The sequence below is a fragment of the Pipra filicauda genome, unplaced genomic scaffold (genome assembly GCF_003945595.2).
Source record: "Pipra filicauda isolate LSUMZ 115617 unplaced genomic scaffold, ASM394559v2 scaffold66_size7647185_pilon, whole genome shotgun sequence".
Classification (NCBI taxonomy): Eukaryota; Metazoa; Chordata; class Aves; order Passeriformes; family Pipridae; genus Pipra; species Pipra filicauda.
In genome coordinates, this window is record NW_024104831.1 from 1,708,373 (window position 1) to 1,731,795 (window position 23,423).

Here is a 23,423-nt window from a genome sequence, read left to right on the forward strand (position 1 = left end):
CGCACCACTCCCGGCACCTCCCCGGGGGGGGAGGAACGGAAGGGAAGACGCGCGGAAGCCTAAAAAGGGAGACGAAAGAAAACCAGAACGCGTTTCTCAAGTTGAAAATGATGGAAAAGAGGGGAGTGGTCCTTCTCAGCGGCAACGCCGAGAGGGGCGGCCGGCGGAGGGGAGCGGTCCGCACGCAGTGCCCCCCATGCCCAGGCGGGAATGGTTCGCCCCGGGCCGGCCCCGGCAGGGCGGGGCTGCGGGCGGAAGGCACCGCGAGGAGCGGGGAGGGGGCGGTGCCGCGGGAGGGGGCGCGGGAGGCGCTGCCGGCACGGTCCGGGCCTGTCCCGCCTTGCTGTGCGCGATGGCTCCCCCCAGGAAGGGCGACCTGAGCCCGGAGGAGAAGGACTTGCTGGCAGTGATCGCCACAGGTGAGCCCGCCCGGCCCTCGCCACTCGCGGCCCTGGGCCGCAGCTCCTCTGGCCCCGCCGGCCGTGCCCCGGGAGGCTCTCGCGTGAGGCCCCGTTACCGGCCGCGCTGCCCCCGCTCCGGCCCGGGCCTCTCCGCGCTGGGGTCACCGCTCCGGGCCCCGCCTGCCTTCCCGCCTTCGGACCCCGCCACCCTTCTCCCTGCCTGCAGGAGGACTTCCCTTGGTCCACTTCCCTCTCAGGCAGGCCCATGTCACCCAGGGAATGCGGTGGGGGCGCGGTGCGGTGCAGTGGGGCTGGAGAAGCTCAGCTGGGCGGGTCTAACTCTGCCAGGGAAAGCTTACGTCTTATTACTAATGTCTGTTGACATTTACCTAATGCTTGGTGTTAATTGCTCTGCTAAAAACAAACAAAAAGTTTTATTGGGAGTAATCCGTTCCTCTGGCCCACTGTACGGTTTTCCCGATGTGTGGTTGCCAGAGTAGGATGTCCTTGCAGACAGGTAGTTCTTAAATTAACAGAACTCAACTTGTCCAGGGTGTTGTGCACCTCTTATCCCTTATACTATTTTATTACTGTTCTCTTAGAGAGAGGAGAGGGGACCCCATCAATGTCTAAAGTATCTGAAGGGAAGGTGCCAAGAGGTTGGGGCCAGGCTCTTCTCAGTGGTGCCCAGAATAGGACAAAAGGTAACAGGCAGAAATTGATGCACAGGAAGTTTCACCTGAACATGAGGAAGAACTTCTTTACTGTGCGGGTGACCGAGCACTGGAACAGGTTGCCCAATGTGGTTGTGGAGTCTCCCTTCATGGAGATATTTAAGAACCATCTGGACACAATCCTGTGCAATGTGCTCTAAGATGACCCTGCTTGAGCAGGGAGGTTGGACCAGATGACCTGCTGTGATCCCATCCAACCTGACCTATTCTGTGATTCTTTGGTTTTGCATTTCACGCCAAGTGTCGTGGTTTCACTGCACTATGTGGCACACATGCTTATTGTTGGAGGGCTTTCTGTCATGCTTGCTGTTACACTTGGCTTTCCTGGTCCAGCAAAGTGAATTCCACAGCCTTGTCTAAATAGTTATACTCCAAATGGCGTTTTGAAAATCATGACTGGTGATCATTAGTCAGAGGTAAGCTGAAAACACTTGATGTGTCCCATGCATTTCTATATGTAGTTTTCAGTCAAATTGAACCCTTAAGAAGTTTTTATTTTTAGTTTTGGGGCTTCACTCTCAGCTATATTAAAATGTTGCTCTGTGTCAGAGACGTAGGCATAGGACAGCCAGGAATGAATTTATTGTGAATCAAAATCAGTCTGATTTTAATCAGACACTTTAATTAGAGTTTCAGGCTTTCGTCTTGCAGGCACTTCTATCTAACTTACCTGATTGCTTATGATTACAGTCACAGGATGAATCAGGTTGGAAGGAACCTCAGGAGTCTCTAGGCCAACCTCCTGCTCAAAACACATTAACAGTGAGGTCAAATGAGATTCCTCAGGGCTTTATCCTATCAGGCCTTGAAAACTTCCGAGGATGGAGACTGCACAGCGTCTCTGGACAACCTGTTCTGCTTTACTGGGCCCGTAGTGAAAATGTTTTTGCATGTATCCAGTCTTAAGCTTTTTTTTCTGTCAACTTCTGCCTGTTGTCTGTTGGCCTCCTACCATGCACCACCATGAGCAGCCTGGCTCCAACTTGTAGCTCTACAAAATTCTAGAAGTCTGGCTTCCAGCCGTTCAGTGTCATGTTTGGAAATCCTTCAGTGTTTGAGAACTCTGAACTTGTAAACGCAACTTTGCTTTGCTTGTATTGAAATTTACTTGAAGATCACCCCTTTAAGACTTGCTCTTACTGATGTTCATTCTTTTGCTGGGATGTTTTTCTGAAAATTTCTCCAGGTCTTAAGAAGCTTCCCAATGTTTAGAATATCTATGTCTGGGGGAGTAGGCTGGTTGACAGTTCCCTGACTGGGTCTTTATCAAGTGTGTGAGATGACTCAGGTGATTATTTTTTTTCCCTAAATTAACAATAAAGGAAGAAAGAAACCTGTAGTATAGTTAAACCACACCAAAAGCTTGGTGAAAAAAATTATTTGTAGTATTTGTAATGGGGTTTTTGGCCAAAACTGAAGTTGCAAGAACTGCTTTGCTGAAAATTTGCTGGAAGAGCACCTCCTTGTGATATAGTGAAGATAAGCATGAATCCTGTCATTAAAACGAGGGGGGCAATGCTTATTTTTATTAAGCACATCACTGCTGAAAGAGTTGTGCTTGCGATTGATTCAGTGATCAGAAGTTTCTGTTAATTTGCAATAGATTTAACTCCCCAAACTCAGAGTCTTTGAATGTCCTTTCATTTCTATTTGTTTGAATGCTTGTAGAAGCTGCATTGGTATTAAGTGAATTGTCCTTCAATGGGCTTTAAGTCAGGTTCATAGACCTGTGGCTTAACCAAAAAGATTCTTGTAGCAAATTGAAAATACAAAGTTATGGCCTATTTTTCCTTGCATGTTTTTTTTCCAGACTTCAGTCTATTTATGTATTTGGCAATTTTTAGAAATGTCAGTGATCAAGCTACTTTCGCCCTTGTCCAAAAGCAAATTCCTTCCACTTTTGTGGACCTGGGAAGTGGTATGTTGCAAATTTCAAATTTAAACAGGAAAGATGATGTGAGTAAATGATGAAGCATGTTTCATTCGGACGAGAAAGTTTTATAAATGAGATAATTCCCTTTTGTGAGAACTTAGATAACTCTTTCAGGCATACTCCAGATGCTCCAGAAGAAGTCAAAGTTCAAAGTGTGTTAAAATGCTCAGCATCATTGTACTCATTCAGAATTATTCTGGTGCTGTTTATGAACAGATGTATTAGCGTCCTGTTCTTGTGTGTGTGTAGATCAGTTACTTCACAAAAAATGGATGTTTATTTCTAGTGCATGCTCTCTGACTTCTCCTTAATGTTGTGACTTCTTGCCTTTTAACTTCCAGAACAGAACACTGTTTATTCCTAAGCCTCTTCACTAAGTGCAGTTGATTTACTGGTGGTTGATCTACATCCCACGTGGTTAATCTGCAAAGATTTCTGTTCTAATGAGGAATGGAAATGATAACTTTCCTCTTGATTCTCAGTTTATTCTGTTTCTCACTCCCCTTTCTATTTCTGTCTTTTTAAATTTAAGGAAACACCGATGAGGCTGGAAGACTACTGGGCAGCAAGAATGTCCATGTCAATTGCTTGGATGAGGTACAGCAAAACTACAAGCATTATGCTGAGTTTAGCAAGGAAAATACTAGGTCTGAAGGCCTTCCTGTTAAATATCATTGCTGTACAGACTCGTAGAAGTCAGAGTTGTTCTGAAGATATTACCAGACTGCAGCTGAATAATAATCCTTTGAGGAGTTCTTACTGTTTTTTTTTTTAAGAAAGTTTAAAGATTAACGTTACTTAAAGTACTACACTGTTTGTATTTTCTCTCAATTTCCAGCATGAACTTTGGTGTCTGTAAGGTAAGATAAATACTGCAGCAAGAACGTGGGGGTTGCTCCCTGTCTTCTTGTCACCTCCACCAACCTGTAGTTCCTCTGCAGCAGACAGTGGGGATAAAGAATACCTGCCCCCATCTTGTGCTTGATCTCATCACCCAAAACCCCGTCTTTGCTAAACTGTAAACATACTGGGAGGGTGAATAACTAGATCAAAAGTGGAAAACAGAGTCTTTTCAGAGGCAGGTGTGATGGACATGTAGAAGATAAAACACTTAAGTGTTTCCTGATGATGAGAGTAAGGTCGTGGGGAAAGGAGCCTTGTGGGATGTTCATACGTTTCCTCTTCTTTTTCTTTTTACAATGTTCTTCTGAAGTGTGCAGCACTAATAAGAAGTGTAATATGCAAGCAAAACTGTAATTCCCCACCATGCATGTTAAATCCATGTGTAATTTCTTAATTTAAGTGTCAATTTGTGGGTTTTTCACAATTTTATAATTTCATAGGATCACTGGAACATTCATGCTAGAAGGGAGCTCAGAAGGTCTCTAGTTCAGCCTCTGGCTCAGAGCAGCTTCAGCTCTGAGGTTAGATGAGGTTGCTCTGAACTTTGTCCTGTCCGGCCTTGTCAACCTCCAAGGATGGAGACTGCACAGTGTTTCTGGGCAACTTGTTCCACTGCCTTACTGTGCTTCTGGTGAAAATGTGTTTCCCTTATGTCAGAACCTCAGCTTAGGCTCAGTGTCTTTTGCCCTCCTGCCACCATAACAGAAGGGTTTGTCTTCTCAATGACCTCCCTGCTGGCTCTGGCAGGCTGCTCCTGGGCTCCACCAAAGCCACCTCTTCTCCAGGCTGAGTAAACCCAGCTCCCTCAGCCTCTCTTCACCACACAAGTGCTTGAGTTCCCGCCATGTGTTGGTGGTACTCTGTTGAATTTACTGCTGTTTATACGTGTCTTTGTTGCACTGGTAGACCCAGAATTGGACAGGGTATTGTAAATGTGGTCCCATGAATTCTGAATGGAGGAAAATTGCCCCTTCATCTACCAGATATCTCCATGGAATGTTGTTAGCCTTTTTTGTGCTGCCAACAGATCCATTTTCTGAATGCTCTTAAATAACAGTTAAATATTTAAACCTTAATTACCACTACATAATTCTAATAAGCTTCTGACAAACTCGTCACACTAAGCTTTACAGTGAACTTCAGGAACCCCAGATACAATATAAGTATGTTTGCAAGTGTGCTTTATGGTAAGATTTTCCTGTAGTGAATTGCTGACTGCACCCTTGATGCAGTATTAGTGCACCATACAGGATTACTGTCAGGAGGATATGGTTTATTAATAGAAACCATAACTGAGTTATGCTCAGAGCTGTTGTTAAAGAAGAAATAGTATTAACAATACTTGCCTAATGCTAACATCTGACTAAATACAAGGCACATAACACTTTGAATGTTTATGCAAGGGACTTCCTGCCATCTCATTTTTATTCCCAAGAGTGGTATGTAATCATGCATGTTGAACAGGAAAGAGTTCAGATTTGTTTAGGATTCTTAAATCCATCAGTCATCTTACCTCAACTTTTAGAATTTTTCTATTATAAGCCATTTTTGCTTCAATATGTTATTCAAATATCTATACAAAAGTAAGTGTGTGAAATCCCAGTTAAGCATTACCTTCATCTATTATTCAACATCACCACAACTGGAGACTTCTCTCAATGCATCAGGTCTTACTTTTTTTCTCTGTTGCCTTAGTTGTTTATCCTGAAATTCATGTTTTTATTTATATTACTATTGTTACTTATTTTACTAATGTTAGGACGTAAGGAAACAGCCCTGAACATGGAGTGCTTAGGTATTGAAATGGGAGCACAATTCAATTGGGAACTTATTTCCATCCCTAAAGTCCTTTGTAAGTGAGAGAATCCACAGAATGAGCACAGCTTTAATGTAATTCTCTCTTCTAGTTTTACAGCAAGCATGCAATCACAATTTAATAATTTCCACAGGCTCAGTAATTCACAGCACATCCAGAAGCAGGCTGTTACATATTGCACTTCCTAGTGTTAAAAAAATATACACATAAGCTGTTCCTTTCATTTTTGGTTTGACCGTATATTCTAACTGCTTGGATCTGCTTTCTTCTAGATTAAAAACTACTGGCAATCAGCTGTCTTTTCTCTATGTACCTTTAGACAAGTACCAAGACACATTTTAACATCTTCCAGATGCATTGACCTTTTAAGTATCTTGCCTAAAGTTATGTTTCTGCAGCAATTGAGCTATAATTGTGGTTCTTTTCCAAATCCTTTCCAGTCGTTTCAGCTTCTTACTTCAAAAATGTAGGCATGAGCTGGACGCAGTATTTCAGCATTGCTTCTGCTGTTGGTATGTGTATTTAAAAATAAAAGGTTACTCTAAGTCTACTTGCTTTTCCTTGTGCCAAGACTCATTCACCCTTCACCTCCTGCTATCTGCAGAACTCTGCTGGCAGCAGTAAGTCACTTGAACGCAGAATAAGATCATTTGTTCAAATGAGTTTCACAGATGCCCATCTTCCTGAAGGCTGGAGATACCCATTAGATACAGTCCTGTTTTTTGTCAGCACCCTTTCTGACCAAATAATTTTTTCTGTTGTTGTTTCTTTCTGGATTTAGGTAGATGAAGAGAGGGAAGGTATTTAGGCATAATCACTGTCTTTATGAAAGCAAATAAATATAATAGCTGTTTCACAAAACTAGTCTTTAACAGCTTGGCAACTTTAAAACTTCAGGGACATTTAAGCTCAGGTGTCCTAAAACATTAGGACAAATAGATGGGCTATGGAAATGAATGCAAAATAAATACCAATATATTTTATTTAAATGCACACCACTTAGTCATTTTATTGTCCTCTTCTACAAGGAGTGGTTTCTAATTTGGAAACTTAGTGTGGAAGAAAGTGTTCAGAACTTTTGTTTCCCCTGAGAGGGCAGAGCTTGTAAATAGTGTCGTGATTTCATGTTGGCAATTTGCTGACTTAACTCCATCCGTTTGCAGTGTGTGGCCAAGATATTTTAGCTTATTACATGCAGAAAGGCAGGCTAGAGGAAGCACATGGGCTTTCTAGCCATGAGTTTCCTCTGGTCATGTTGGTAGTCAAGGCTGCAAAGGAGCACTGTAGTACTACAGTGCCCTATTTTCTGCAGATCAAACAGAGAGACTTGACCTGAAAAGGCTTCACAATTTTTCTGTATTTAAAATAGTTATAAGGTCATTTATAATCTTCTTATATACAGAACTATCATCTGGCATTAGCAGCTTTACTTTTTGCCTCTACTTTGGTAATTCGGCTGTTCAGTTCTGTAATACATCTTTTAGAAACAGTCCCCTTCTATATGCTAATTACAGAACTGAGCACTTCCCGGGAATTACAGCAGCAGCCTGCTTATTACTGCCCGAGATGTGTGTAGCTTTACATGTACTGATTACGTTCAGCAGAGGGTTCTTCAGTTAATCTATCTTGCTATTCTAGCATGAACATCCTATGCTGGCAGAAAATGCCCAGATTCTAGGCCTTCATTGAGGAGAGTTTTGTCTTTTGGTGGTTTTTACATACTTCAAAATATGCAAACCAAAGAAAATTCAACAGCTATTAAGAATTATCTGGTTTCAGTTCACGTTGGTGACTGATGTAGATTTTAGCTTTTCATCACTTTCAGATGAACTGAAAGGTCATCGGAGGAATGAAATGCATTACAGATGTGAAACCAACAGTTGAGCAGAATGACTGTAAAGGAGAACAACTAAAGCTATTATCGACACTGAACAGAATATTTCATATTCTAATTAGTTCATACTTAGCTGTAGCTAAAATTATTTGTGCATGTGACTGTTGACTGCCTTCCAAATCGTAAACCCTGCAGAAGATTGGAGATGTTACCATGTAACATCCCTGCAAAACAAACTAGAAACTAGGAAGGATTCCTTCTTGTCCTAGGGAATGAGGTTAAAAGGCCAGATTTTTGGTCAGAAAAATGTTACATAGTAGCTGTTAGAATTCTTCATCTGATGTTCCATAGTGGAACAATAAATAATTTGTTTCATCTCTATGCTTAATAAACCATCTGCTAGTTTTGTCATATAAGTACGTTGTATTGACAATCCCAATGTCATCTGTGAGAAAACATACTGTTGCTGGACCTGTCTTTGACATTCAGGATGAGAAAAATATTTGCAGTCATTTCAGTTTCTGTGTAGGGATATAATACAGGACACTGAGCTTTTTCAGATAAGCATGTGTCTAGCCTGACCCTATTTTGTTTGCCGTGAATGTGCAAAGCTGATATTAGTGTGACTTTAAATCCAATTTTCTATTAACTGTCCATGTATTTTCTACTTGATATGTTTTTTTTGATCCACACCACAGCCTGACACTTCCAAAATTGAATCAAAGGATTATAAAAAAAGTTTTCTGGGAGGAGGGGATGATCAAAAACAAACCCAATTCCTTCCTTTGTCCTATAATCTTCAGATCTTAATTGAAACAACTGGCATTCGAGATATAACCAAACTTAAGTAATTGTTTTCTAAACATTCCTTCTCCCATTGAAAACCATACTGTGTTCGTATCCCCTTACAGCAGTGCCTTTCTGTGCTGCTAAAGGAGGTGAATCCGTGCTGTGACTCTCATTTTTATGGGATTGGCCCCTAAAAATTGCTGTTGATGTAACGTAATGAATGTAATATATTTTATATATTGGGACAAAAAGTCTTTACTTAACATTTGTGGCATCCCAAGTGAAACCTAGCAAAACCAATTTTTTTCATGTTCGTGGAGCGATCTCTTCAGGTCTTTTGTTTCTTTAGTGGCAGTTTATATTGCAGTTTACCAAAATATTTGGGTTGCTAGAATATGAAACATCAAGTAATCACTTTTTACTGTTTTCAGTTAGGATGGAGAATAATGAAAATATAATACTTCAAAATTGTTATAACTTTCCCAATTTCTATCATCTTTAGAATTTTTTTGAAAATTATACTGATAAAGTAAACTCAGTTGAGTTTTATGCTATCGTAAATAAAACAAGGAATATATTAAGGCTCAAACTGACAATTACATTATTTCAGAGTAAGTGTCACATTACCATGCATTTACAGAGCTGCAGTAATGGTGTACATGAGTGCATTCATGTACACAGCCTTGACTGGCAAAAAAGGAACAAAATGCCCTTCTGATTTCCTTCAGGAACAAACTAAAGCACACTCCCATGTATTCAGTTTTGGAGTGTTCTTGGGCAATTACTGTGTCTTGGCTGATAACATGAATCCTGACTCAATGTTATGTGAAAATAAACAGCATATTGGAAAAAGTGTATTAAATTCTAAAAATGGAATGTCGTGCAATTTTCTCAAACAGAAATGTGCTTCTCCCTGCCCCTGGAGAGAGAGAGAGCCTGCACTCACAGTTCACCCTAGTTCTGAAAATTTCCCCAGAGGTTTGCCCAGGTTTACATTTATAATTACACCAGCAGAACTCCAATAAAACCTCAGTGCCTGCCCTGCTGAAGTAAATCCGTTTTTGTACCAGGGCACTTGATCAACAGCAAGGTTTGAGGCTTGGTTATTAAAGTCCAGTGAGAGCTGTGTATCTGCACAAGGGCTTTCAGAGCTCTGGCTGATTGTGCCCACAATACCACAAGGGTGGAGAAGTGGGAGGGAGGAGGATAGCACAATTACCAGTAATCCTGACTAAAGATGAGCAAGATGAGTTTCAGAAACTGCAGATCTTTGTAATGTTTAAAATAACAACAGCCTATTCCTAATTTTCTTATTGCTTATCATATAAACAGCAGCAGGGGAAGAAAGAAGTCATGTCTGAACCTAACAAGTTTTCTAAAACAAGCTTTTTCTGCTAGCAGAAGCATTAGTTGTCTTTAACACTAATATCTTACACAAAAGGCCAATGAGAAATTGGCAGTAAATGGTTTTCATTTATTCAACACTGGTCTGTTTTCAAATCTGTAGCACAGCATAATCAGAAAAGTGATTTGGAAGTGGAAAATCTGCTAACCATATATTTTTATGAAGATTTTGTGAATGTTTTTGTAACTTAAATATTATGTGAGGCTTTATTAGTTATACTGAACATGCCTGTACAAGTAAAAATTATCAATGGTATGAAAGAGATGTAACATTCTTCTTTATGTGTTACTTGCTTCCACTTTGCTTTGCCAGCATGGCATGACCCCTCTGATGCACGCAGCCTACAAGGGGAAGGTGGACATGTGCAGGTTGCTCTTGCGACACGGAGCTGATGTGAACTGCAATGAACATGAGCATGGATACACTGCCCTGATGTTCGCTGGGCTTTCAGGTAACTTCTCACTAAACTTGGGTCACTGATTTTTATGACGTCGATGTTTGCCTTAAATTAATAATTTAAAGGGAAATATTGAGATGCTTTTATTATTCAGGTTTACTGTTACTTATGTGAACCATGGCAATATGTCAGGGCCAGTAGAATCATAAGGACTGTGGACCAGGAGAGCTACTGTTCAGACTCATATAAAAGTTGATGCTTTTCTGCATTTTGAGGCATCAGTCTGTCTTTACTTTGTCCTGTTTTTACAGATCCCAAAATTAAGTTTTCTGTGACAGTCTTCTTGTGCAGTGGGATAAATTTGGTTTACTTACACTGCGTTACATTGAAAAAGCTGCTGCACTAGACTGCCTTATTAGCACTACAAATCCATAGCTTTTAGTAATATTTGAGACTTCTCAAATCGATCCAGTATTTTTCAAATTTTGTCTTTCTCCTACATTATTTTTGCAATTATCTTGTGGGCTTTTAAAAATGTATTTAGTAAGTTTCAATAACATTTTTTCCCACATTTTTTTTCCCTCTCCTCTTGCATTATTTTTTCTTCTCATAAGAGTGCTTATAGCTGCACATATCTTCTCCTGTCTCAAGTGGTGGTTTGCAGCTTTCCTCCTTTTTCCCTGATGACAGGAACAGTTATTTCCTTGAGTGGGAAAAAGACAGTACATTAAAACATTGTTCCTTCTGGGGAAAAGATTAGATTTGGGAATATTAGGTTATTTTAAGTATCTTCTTTACTAGGCTGCTTATCTCTTCCCGAAAAGGAGATTCTAAGGAAGTAAGATTTCTTAGAAGGTAGAGTTTAAACTGCTTTCTTCTGTCTTAAGTATAAAAGAAAGGCAGGCTTATGTGTTTATCTGAACCCTAAGTGGATCATCAGATTGCTTTTCTACTGAAACTTTGGTAAAAAGATTTGGGAAATTTCAATGTTCTGTGGCATTGGGCAATATCAGAGCTGCAGAAGACAGATGAGAACAAACACTTGGAGGTTGTTAAATGACTGCAGCTTTATGGAAAATGCTGGACTTTTACCATTTTCTCACAGCTGAGCTTTTAACCTGTCATCCTGGGTGTGAACACTTCTGAATGTTGACTTTAAAGTCTGTTGTCTGTGAGTACACAAGGTACATGAGCACTACTGACGCAATGACTTTGTTTTTAAACCAGAAACATTCATTTTCATCCACCACCCACTTTTTATATTCACTTTTCTGTACTTAGCAGCTGCATTAAAACTGATACAGTAAGAATACCTTTGAAAGCAGAACCAACCGGAGTGGTGGCAAGTGTCCTTATTAGTCTCTGAAGGGCACCAATTGAGTCATCTAATCTTCCCATCAAATTTTAGCTTCGTTTTACTTGGTATTTAGCCCAGTCTGAACACCCAGTTCCCACTGTGGAGAAAGGAACAATCTGTTCTCTTCTTTGTGCTCCTGCTACATCATAATCCTGAATTTGTTTTTCTTCTTAGAATAGCAAATGTAGTTGAGCTGTCAAACTAGATTAGCAGAATTTGCTTCTATACTGGTATCCAGAGGGACCAAGCTCTAGTGTAGCTACCTGCATATGAGTCCCATAAGCTCCATGGGGAGCTGAATGTGCATTACAGAGAGCAGAGTTATACCCTCTGGAACCATAAATAAGCACCGTGCCTTTCTCTTAATCCAGTCTTAAAATAATGACATTAAGAACAGTCATTTCCCTCACTGTTATGCTCGGTCTTTAAGAAATTCAGTCCATGTTTTTCTAAAGCATAAAGAATTACAAGTTTTGCTTTGTTGTCACTTATTCCCCATATCTTCCCTGCAAATTCAGGAAATAAAGAAATCACCTGGATGATGTTAGAGGCTGGAGCAGAAACTGATGTTGTCAACTCTGTGGGAAGGACAGCAGCTCAGATGGCTGCTTTTGTGGGTAAGGTGAAAATCTGTTATCATTTCCTAAATTCCTAAAGAAGTAAAATGTTAAATTCTGATGCTTTTTGTTGAAGAAACATTTTTTAATGACCTGTTCTGAACTGACACAGTTGTTGACCTTTTTTTTCCACATCTCATCCTGTAAGAGTCAATTTGTGTTCTATTCCCATGCTTGGTTTCATAAAAACACAGATGATCTTACCTGTGAGAACAGATGCTGCTGTTTGAGTGTGTAAGTTTTTGCAGTGTTGCCACTTTGGAAATAGTAGGAGGAAACTGGTAACATTGGAAGTGTCTGAAGTGCAGTACAAAGTGCCTAATTGGAGCTTACTTTGTGGGAAAGAATGACCTTAGGAACTCTCATCTGAACTATGCCACTAGCATGCTGTGTTCTGGCAGGAAGCCACTACCTGCCCTTCTCCCTCGGCATCTGGGAGAGGTCTTGGAACCTGTTCTGAGGTAGTCACTGCTTAATGACCTGAACTTCACTAGAACAAGATAAAAGATTTCCCATTCCAATATACAGTGTTATCCCCAACAAAAGATGCAACAGGCTTTTTTTTCTGTTATGTTTCTTTTTCTTGTCTTTTTTTCTTGTTTTTATAGATCCTTTTTACTGTTTTTACCCACCTTGACAGTACTAGGAGATTCCTGGATTAATGTTTCACTCTTTTTCTACTTCTAGCAAGGAAAATTGATAAAATATTACTAGGCAAAATGGAGTCATTTTAGTGATACAGCTATTGCTGTCCAGATGACCTTCCCAAAAACGAAGACCTGTATTTTCTTTCAAACACAACCTTCTCATGGTGTTTAAATGCTTTAGAACCTTGCTAGTCCATAAGGTGTTCTGGATTCAAAAACCTATCTTGCTATTCAGATTTACTAAATTGAAATTTAGTGCTAAATTTCAATTTCCATCTTATCTCATTCTGTTCTCGTAAAAAAGGAAAAGGGTGGGGTTACTCACTTGAAGTTTGATCAACAAAACCTTAACTATTCACTTAATGTGTCAGAGAAGTTTACTTCTATTAATTTTACTTTGGATTCGGATAGTCTTTTCCAATGTGATGCTGTATGGAGTTATTAGTGAGTGGGGAATATTATCTCCAACATAATTTTGGAGAGTTCTTGTTTAAAATCTCATCATGTCACCAAGGTAGAAGAAATATTTTCAGGCATACTGAGATACACTACTTTGTAAAAGTCTGAATATTGGAATCTTTTACTGTTGGGTTTTTATTCTCTGCCCAATCAACACTAATTCATCTGTCTGTGTGTGAGAAGTGAGGATACTTCTTCCCCTGTCATTTGTCTTACACTGTGCTCTATTAGCTCAGAAGTGTCTCTTCTAAAACAGTGGAGGATTTAAATGCTGGAATTTGGTTGGCTGTGTCTTGTACTGATTATAGGATTAGTGCCAAGACAAATTAGTCAATTTAAAGAATGTGGTCCTGAACTAAAGAAGATAAATTTTACTTTCCCTATAGCCAAGTAATCCATCATATTGTCAGAAGTAGAAAACAAGAGGGTGTAACCTTTCTCATCTTGTTACTTTCATCGCGGTCCTTTTAGTTTTGGTAAATTTTAAGCATGTTTTGTTCTTATAACTTCTCCCACTTCAGATTAATACACTACTATCTGTTTCAGGTCTGAAAACTTACAAGTCTCAATGCAAATGTCATTAATTTTTAGAAGTACAAAGTGGAGGAAATTCTCTTGAAAAATTTTAACGCCAGTATGAGACTACTAGTATAGTATAACTTGGGGGAGAACTACCTGTTCTCTTAATTTTTGGCTTACCAGGTAAAGAGGATGCAGGAAGGAGATAGAGTTTTCAAAATGAATTTTCATGAGGGCACTCCCTGCTGGGAGTCAGTAGGTTAGACTTACTGAACATTAAATCTACACACGAAATCATGACAAGAGTTGCCTGTTTTCAGTGCAAAGTATATATCATGCAAAGCTCCTTTGTGGGTAATTCTCACTTATATTGCTTGTATCAGATTTGGATTTAAGTATCTTTTTTGGTTATTATTTCACTGGTGATTTTTTTTCTTGTGTGCCTTTAGGTCAACATGACTGTGTGACTGTCATCAACAACTTCTTTCCACGTGAAAGGCTGGACTACTATACTAAACCACAAGGCTTAGATAAAGAACCAAAACTGCCAGTAAAATTAGCTGGCCCTCTGCATAAAATTATTACTACTACCAACATGCATCCTGTTAAGGTGGAGTAATATGTAAATTGTATGTGTTTGTTGGCATGGGAGCTGTTTCGTTGTGTCAGGAAGCATTCAGCTCTTCTGATAGTTCATCTGAGATCAAAAGCATTATCCACTAATTCACGTGCTTCTGAAAATGAGGAAGAATCAGGTTCAACATTTAGATGTGATTAAAAAATTAGGCTATTTCAGTGTTTGTATACATGAGAATCTTGAACTAACACCTTTAAGTGGAGAGTTTCTTACATCAATAACCATAAATAGCTTTCTTTTTTGGCTTTTTTTCCTAGCCTCACTTGAAGTGAAAATATAGAACAATATCCTGTCTTAACAAAATCTCATTGTTCTCACAATTTTCTCAGCATGTATTTTCCTACCTTCATCACTGGTTTACCATAGTAACATCTTACCATTGCTGCTGTTTCTGAAAGTATGTGCAAGAGAACATTTATTTTTACTTTGCAGGGCATTTGCTGAAAATAATGTTTTTTGGTTTGCTCCTCCAGTGTAGTTTAGAGAAATGAATACACCTAAATTCAAATACAAGTTCCCCGGGCTTGCCATTCAAAGTCCGGAATTTGTCAGTAGTTTTCAACCAGGTGTCTGTGGTACATACAGATAGGCAGCTCATTTAGTGAGTGGAGCATACAATTTCCTCTCGTTTCCTCCTGTGAATTACAGTATACTGAATAATAATACTAAACAATGACTGAAAAAAGAAAGGGAAGACTGCCTAAGAAAGAAGTAGATAGTAGATATTAGAAACTCCACTGAAATTTAGCTACAATGAGCTGTATAAGCTTTAATGCTAATGCACAAGTTTAAAAATATTCATTCCTAACTGGATTACATTTTCTTCAATCTCTCTCCTAGATCGTGTTGCTAGTAAAAGAGAACCCTCTGTTGGCCGAAGTAGAAGCACTGCAGAAATGTTACAGGGTTCTGGATCTCATTTGTGAGAAATGTATGAAGCAGAAAGATATGAATGAAGTACTTGCTATGAAAATGCACTACATCAGTTGCATCTTCCAGAAATGTATTACATTTTTAAAAGAGCGAGAGGATAAACTAGATGGATTTATTAAAAGGTGTGTATTTTTACAGAGAGGTCTGAAGGCACATATACACACCAGCTTTACAGACACCAGAAAAAAGACAGCTGGAATAATAGATTGGATTGTCTTGGGTAAAGGCTATGCCAAATAAATTTTGAAATAATCCCAGCTTCATTTACTTCAGGGTGGCACTGACTCCCTTTTTTCTGTCTGAAGTAACACTGTCCTTTCCTGGGTACAAAGGAAACATTCCTAGAGTTTCAGCTCTCTGCTGGAACTGCTTAGAGCTTGGCATTCACATACACACTATGAAGCAGCAGGCAGCAACATGTGATGGAGAAAAAGGGGAGTGATAGGCTTGAAAATAAAATTTCTCAATGTCTGATATGGATCATCTGGAAACATTTCTTGTGCCATCTTGCTCTCCAGCAGTCATACAGGGTGAGATTTTTTTCAAAAACACTTAAGCAGTGGAGAACTGCAAATCCCACAGACTGGATCCAGAGACTTGGACTCTTAAATCACTTAGACAGATCTTCAGAATCTACTCAGTTACAAAACTAGCTGCCTGATCTTAAATATCAAAGTAAGTGACCCGGCTTTTAGAAGGATCACATTCCCCATAGACTTTTGTGGATTTTTACTGAAATCCTGTGTGATACTGAATATAAAATAAGAAGTCAGCTTTCATGTAGTGAAATCAAATAGCTTATTAGTGATCCATATAAAAAAGTAGGAGCAAACCAGATAAACACAGAGGTGTTTAGGACTATAACATGTTATTAAACATAAGTAAGGCACACTTTGCATTTTAAAGTATTGTGTATTTGTCAGTGTTTATTCTTACAATGCTTATTTTTAAACACCACAAAGCATTTTGATATTTTAGTAGATGTAGATCCTAGTCTACTTGTAGATGACTATTTTTCTCTGTGTGGTTGAATTACTAAGTTGTGGTTGCAGAGCATACATTTATTAATTGTGTATTTAATAATGATTGTGCATTAGAATAAAAATAATTTCATTTGCATTGAACACCTCTATGTATGAAGGTACCAATTAATTTTGAATTATAGTTCTTCTGTATAATTTGAAAGCGGGCAGAGTACAGCGTGCTGTGTGTTTGTTCTTGAATATTTACTATGTGATTTCTTATTTTACTTGGGTTTTTAAAAATTTAGTCTCTTAAAAGGGAGAGATAAAGATGGTTTCCCTGTGTATCAAGAGAAGCTAATTCGAGAAAGTATCCGAAAGTTTCCTTACTGTGAAGCTACATTGCTCCAGCAGCTTGTGAGAAGTATTGCTCCTGTTGAAATAGTAAGTTTTTCCTATCAAGAAAATGCTTTCTAAGCAACTTGCATAGTAAATTCAGTTTGAGTCATCTTTCTGTTCTCAGCTTCTGCAATGTGTTATATTAAGCAGAGGTTTTTGATGTCCCTGAACTTTGTGGCTACCTGGAGTTTGATTTACATATTGCAGAAAATGCTCTAAAATACTTTGACTGGTATGTGCCCACGATGAATGCTTAAACACCTCAGCTTTTAAAGAAAACTGAAGCAATTTGTTTCTTGTCTCAGAGCTTTTTTTTTTTCCTTTCCTGGGACATCTGTTTAGTTTTTCTCTGCCAGTTTGCTTTTAGGAATTGTAGATTCAGACATAAATGAAGCTTATCTTGCACTCTTTTTCACAATGTCTAAATTCAGTTTAAGATTGAATAATTTCCTAGATTTAATGCATTCATTAGTTCCATTGTACACAAAAAGTTGGTAATACGTGATGGTAGAAAAAGAAAAAACCATTCTGTGAGTCTCCTTTTATCACAGAGAGAGGCAGGATGATGCAATGTACAGCGACATGTATATCTAAATTAGGAAATCAAAATTACAAGTAAAAAATCTTAAGTTTTCCTCATATGCCCTTGCTAACACACTTCATTATAGTACTATTTATTACTTTGTAATAAATTTTTCAAGAGCTACTGTTCTTTTTTTCAAGCATGTTCTTTCTGGTCTCTGAGAGTGAGACGTTGTATCCACAAATGCTGGGGAAGTGGAACAATTTTGCGACATGTTTGGATTATGCTGAGTGAATTAAAAATAGCCTCCATCTTAAGTGACTGCAGGTCTGCTAAAATGTCCTGAGGTTTAGTGCAATCTCTACTGTTTGTCTAAGCCAGGAACACAGTGTGAAAACATAAGCCATCGTGATGCATTACGACTTGCTTTAGAGTAAACATTTTCCTTCCTATCCCTTTTTTCTTCGGAGAGCTTGCAGTCTTTTCTGCCTTTAAAAAAAATGACTGTTTATTCCATTGGATTTCTGTCCATTATGTAGAACTGAAAAGGAGAAGACACTATAATTTTTATTTGTGGGGAAGCCTTTAACCTTTCTCAGTGCACGTTGGACTCAGTCTGGGCGTCTCAGTGTTGTTGCAGGAGTTATGATTGTGCATATTCCATGATAGTCTAATGGTTTAAGGATTTACTTAGAGCTGGAGCAACTTGGCATTTTTTTTCTCTAATGTTTACATTATTGTCCAAAAGAATAGTCTTAATTTATGGTTACCAATAAAATATACTAAATCTTACTGCTTGCATTGCATGGGAAGAATTGCAAATAACATCTAAACAGTAATATGCAAATAATTGTTTTGAACATTTCAAGTTCTGACTATTTGATCTGTAGCATCTGAGTGCACTGAGCACAACAGTATATCAGTGACAAGTGAAACATCTTTGTATGTGCCAGCACAGACTGATCTGCAGAAATCTGCTTCATAGGATCTGCAAGTGGGTGACAGTGTGTAAAGAACACTGAGTTCATTAATAGTATAATTTATACGTTACAGAGTAAATTCTAGAGAAGCTGAGGGCTTAAGTTAATTTCATATACAGAAGTTTATCTAATGATACAAACGTTTAGTTGTGCATGTTAGTTGAAGTTCTGTGATTTAGTTTTATGTTCTTGCTGCTACAGCAGCTTCAGTGAGACAGAAGCTTGTGCAGTCATTTTGCTTTTCCCATGCGTGTCCCTCTTTGCAACAGTGCTGTTTTTTAATCTCATTACCACCTCTTGTCTTGTCTTCAGGGTTCTGACCCTACAGCTTTTTCTGTACTTACACAAGCGATTACTGGCCAAGTGGGTTTTGTGGATGCTGAATTCTGTACAACCTGTGGGGGAAAGGGAGCAGACAAAAGATGTTCAGTATGTAAAATGGTAAGAATCCAAAAAATAGTGCCATTGAGGTGCTAAGAATTTTGAATGGTTCCCTATTTATTATGTAGACTTCAGAGGAGTGGCATATGTGTCTGCACTGAAAATATTCAAGCCATCTACTTCTGGGAAAGATACTTGAAATTCATGAGTAGGAGTACTTGGATTTCCAAGTGTGTATGCTTAAGAATGAAGAAAGAGTAAAATTTCTGTATGTTTAGAGTTAATAAAACAAACTGTTCTTTATAGATTCTTAAATAGGTTAGAATCACTCCATATGACCTTACAATTTTCTTAAAAATACCCATAAGTGCTATACATAGAGAGATTCAACTTGGTGCACTAAAAAATGCAAGAATATTGTATATTTTCTTAGTACATGAAAATTAATTGATAACTCTGGTAATTTTCAGGTGATGTACTGTGACCAGAACTGCCAGAAAATACACTGGTTTACGCACAAAAAAGTCTGCAAGACCCTGAAGGAAATTCATGAGAAACAAGAACTAGAAGCTGCCAAAGAGAAAAGGAAACAGGAAAAGAAGCAAAAGAAAGGTTAGAATCTGTAGTTTGCTTGCAGAAACTAATTGTGCATTAATTTGCACAACAAAGAGCAGTTGAACAGGTCTTAAAAGCGTACCAGCTGAGGTTGGAAGAAAAATCTTTGATGTAACATAACAGCAAGCCTGCATTTGTTGAGATTCAAGTCTTCAATTTACAAATATACTGTGTACATTCTTAACTTGTTTGTAATAACTTGCTACAGTTACACAGAATTCTGCAACTAAAGCATTCAGATTTACACTGCACTGTTTCAAAATCCAGGTCTTTAGTCAAGCTCATGCAGAAGTTTCATGCTGCTCTGTATGTTGTTGGAGGTGTTAGGACAAGTTAGATAATAAGCAAGCAGTCTGCTCCTTCCCATTTTAAAGGTTAGTGTAACGTTAATTCTCCCGTAATACTTTCTCTTCATAATCACAGTATTGAGTTGTGTTGTGTACTTGGAATGCGAAGTAAGCAAGCGTTAGTCTTTAAACTGTTCATGGTGGTTTTTTCCCTTCAAGAAGCAAATAATTAATAACAGAAAAAACATTGTATTGCCACCTCCCTTAACTTAACTCTGATGCAACGTTTCTCTAAGCGAAATAATAGGAAAAATCAGTTCTTCTCTTTTAGAACTTCCTGGATTTTCCTTCCCTTTTTTTAGGGATTGTAGAAGTGCCCTGGACAAATCACATTTGTCTTACCATGCAGTATTTATTTCAGCTGTACTCAAAAAACTATAGTAAGATATCAATTACTAATAAATTAGTAATAATTGCAGTTTTCAACAGCTTCCTGTGATGATCCTATTATAACAAGAGCTGCTGTTGCATGGGATCAGGATGACTGTAGAAGCTGGAAGCAAGGATACTAGAAATCCCTGGTTATATTGCATACTAGTACAGCAAAACATAATGAGCTGTGAGCAGTGATGCCTCACACTGGTGACAAACACACACGTGCAGGTTCATATTTACTGAAGGAGTTGGTGGCCAAGTGCTGTCCTCTTCAGAGGGAAAGACAGGATCTTGGTGGATGGCTCTTCTCCCTCCCTTCCAAAAAAGGGAAGCTAACATTTTCTGATATGTTGCTACTGCACTATCTACATGGTAATCTTCATTAACTTTTTTGGGTGCATGGCCAGCACACTATGGACCTTATCAGATAATGCATTATGAGCAAACTACTGAATTCATCTGGTCACCTCATAAATGGTGGTGTCTCAGAGCACTTCATATCAACAATGGTTTTATTTCAGAAAGTTAGCAATACCCCCTACAAATACTGTACATAAGGAAACCAAGAATTAAAAAAAATAAATGCCACAGCTGCAACTGCAAGCAAACCCAAGAGTTTAAGAGTTTCCACTGTACAAGGGTGAGTGTTCAGGAAGTCCACGCTTCAGCCTGTGCTTAAGGCTCTTAGCTCCACAGCCATGTAAGGCCTTGGCAGGGCTTTGCCACGGTCTTGTGGCAGGGTTGTGGCTAGCTGTGACAGAATTTTTGGCTGACTGTCAATCATAACAAAGAACAAGAAACCAAGATTTAACTACTCCCAGTCCCAATTAGGCCTTCCCCTTGTACTTTTCAGAATTGCTAGCACACAAGCCTTACTTAGCAGAATCGGGGCAAAAAGTTATTTAACAATTGTTTTTCTCCAAAAACATTACTTGAAAAGTAAAGGTGCAATAGCTGATTCCATTCCACGCAATCAAATTCTAAATTCTAGGATGACTCACTTCAACCAAAGTTCATTGTGGTCAACAGTTTCTTAGCAGATCATTTCTTCAGTCTGTTATATGCAAAAATGCTTCCTATGTAGTCACATGCCTTTTATTTAGAAGGTCCATTTATGTATCCTCACTCATACAGTTTTCAGAATATGCCTTTTTTATTTAAAAACCAAACCCACCCGCACTCTGTTTAACCAGCCTGCAACCATTCTTTGAAAAGCTAACAGTAAGAATAGAGTCAATAAAACATGTTTGAGCTGGAAGTCAAAATAACTGTAGTGTCCTACTCTGGTCTTCTGAATATTAAAAAGAAGTGTGACAAAACTGAAGATAAATTAATGAGAGCTTTAGGTAGGGTTACTTAGAGTAACCTTATACCAACTTAAGCAGAACTTCAGTGTTTTGGGTCTGTTTTCCATGAAGTTTGGTTAAATTAATAATTTGTAATTGATGCAAAATTTCCTAGTGTTTACTGTTCTTCAGTAATAAAAATGTTTGCTTGCAAATGAGTTCAGTGTTTATTAATTGTGTGATTTCTCTTTTGCTTAGATGAAATGCAACTAGTAGAGAGTAGTTCTACAAGTGAACAACAGTCAGATCCTGGTCCAGATCCTACAAAAGAAGTTGATCCAAATAATCCTACTGACCGAACAGAAGAACCTGAAATTACCAAAGAGATGGAGGCACTCGCCCTGCACCCTGAAAGTCCACTGGAAAGTGAGACTGGCTTAGCTGACATTAATCTTCAGAAAATTCAAGATTCTGAGGAGTAAGAAGAGGGTAGGAAGGGACCGAGGATTCTCAAGGGTACTAAACATTTTTTATGCTGACCATGTCTGAGTTCTTAGATCATGGCTTATGCAAGACTTCCTTTGAAAGACAGAATGTCTCTGTTCATCATGAGATGAAATACTGGCTACTTTGTCTATAAATACTCCAGATTCTGTTGTAAATTGTCAAAATAGGTATTTATTATCTGCTAAAAACTAGAGTGGCATAGATCCATCTGTATGTATACCAGCAGTAAGCCTAGTGAAATTCTATGAGTATCTCTTGTTAATGAACCACTTAGTGAAAAATGAAAATCATTTGATTTGGATTATTCATGTTTTCAGAACCTAAAATTTATTTTAATTGTAATTTAAATATTTTTTCCTGCAAGTACATAGATCTGTAGTTAAAAGCACTGGGAAGCCAACTGTTAAATTGCCTTTTTTCTCCACATTATGAAGCTTTATCTGAAGGCATTCAGTAGCAGTTAAGCTTCCGAAGATACTAGTCTGAACTCTCAACTTTTCGTGGCATTACTGTAAATATTTTTGGCTAGTGAGAGCACAATAATAGTGTCTGTTTTGTGGCAATTTTAGTAAATGAAACTGCTGTTTCAGGTGTCTCAAGCTGATGGTGAAATTTGTGTTTCAACAGTATTATTTCACTATTGGTTTGGTCAGAAATATTCCAAAGTCTAATGAAGGGAAGACCAGAATGACTCAAAGTATTTTGACTGACGAGATTAATGGTTTCTAAATCAGTTTTCAGGTAAAGATACCTTAGAGTACACAGATGTTGCTTATGAATTCTTAATGAATCATTTCATAAATGTAAAAAATGCTTAATATTTTTCATGTTGAACCTGGTCACAGATGGGGAAATTCGTGTATGCATTGATACAGCTGGGATTTCACTTTGGCTTTCAGCTAAATACCAGATCTAGAAAATAGCTTCCCTTAACTATGCTTTTCACTCAGATTTATTACCGTGTCTCATGAAATCAGTGGGAATGTCACAACTGAAAATATCACTTGCTGCATAAGGATGGCAAAATTGGAGACTGTCTTATTGTTGGCTGAATAACTGGTGTTTTGAACATGGCAGTATTCTTCTAATTGGAGGAGTAAGGACCATCCTCAAAACAGAGGGAAAAAGCTATTAATTTTTTTACTATTTAATATCTTGAAAGTTTTTGTTTAATATTCTGAAAACTGTACGAGTGAGGATACATAAATGCACCTGTGCAGGGAATGTACCTGTGTTTTAATTTCAAGGATTAGTAGATTGTGAAGAATAAAGGGAAATTTTTTAAAAGAAGGGGGCTATGTGACAGTTCTGTTTACTGGGTCTGTAACACCTGTTGGGACACACGGTGACGTTCTCATGTGACATTCAGAGGCCTCCTGTAGCTTGAGTGTGCAAGTTTAAATTCATGACAATTGGCAAGCAAGAGCTGCCTGCCTGGAACTTGGATCTGGACTCATGCTGTAGTCACCATCCACTCTTGGGTCAGGGAATGCAGAAGTGCTCCTGGTTCCCTGTTCCACACATAGCATTTGGGGCCCACAGGAATGTGTTGCTCTTCAAGGTTTCTCTGAAAATGCCAGCCCTTCAGGGCAAAAGGTTCAGGGTTTTGGAACTGTGCTAAAATCCACAGCACAAATCCTGCTTTCATTCTCTCAGTGGTGGTGCCT

General features: G+C 38.6%; 1 protein-coding gene across 2 annotated transcripts; it reads left to right on the plus strand.

Moving 5' to 3' along the window:
* The first annotated feature begins 231 nt into the window (after window positions 1-231).
* On the plus strand, window positions 232-23,046 carry ANKMY2 (ankyrin repeat and MYND domain containing 2). 2 transcript variants are annotated; one of them, XR_005566222.1, is made up of 11 exons: window positions 232-419; window positions 3,601-3,665; window positions 10,128-10,266; window positions 12,088-12,186; window positions 14,261-14,421; window positions 15,289-15,503; window positions 16,652-16,787; window positions 18,558-18,686; window positions 19,097-19,238; window positions 19,509-19,615; window positions 21,508-21,576. XR_005566222.1 is itself a non-coding variant. In XM_027723192.2 (10 exons), the coding sequence occupies exons 1-10, from the start codon at window positions 353-355 to the stop codon at window positions 21,729-21,731; spliced, it is 1,377 nt and encodes a 458-aa protein (XP_027578993.1). In that variant the 5' UTR covers window positions 232-352; the 3' UTR covers window positions 21,732-23,046. The 2 variants fall into 2 exon arrangements, 1 of the variants encoding a protein (XP_027578993.1); XM_027723192.2 differs by lacking the exon at window positions 19,509-19,615 and having other exon boundaries at window positions 21,508-23,046.
* The last annotated feature ends 377 nt before the right edge of the window (window positions 23,047-23,423 follow it).

What these genes read in the sequence shown, in the direction of transcription:
- ANKMY2 (XM_027723192.2), top strand. Translation starts at nt 353, where the DNA reads ATGGCTCCCCCCAGGAAGGGCGACCTGAGCCCGGAGGAGAAGGACTTG. An exon ending in GATGTTCGCTGGGCTTTCAG is followed by an intron (nt 10,267 to 12,087) that starts GTAACTTCTCAC and finishes CTGCAAATTCAG; the next exon opens with GAAATAAAGAAATCACCTGG. An exon ending in CCAACATGCATCCTGTTAAG is followed by an intron (nt 14,422 to 15,288) that starts GTGGAGTAATAT and finishes TCTCTCTCCTAG; the next exon opens with ATCGTGTTGCTAGTAAAAGA.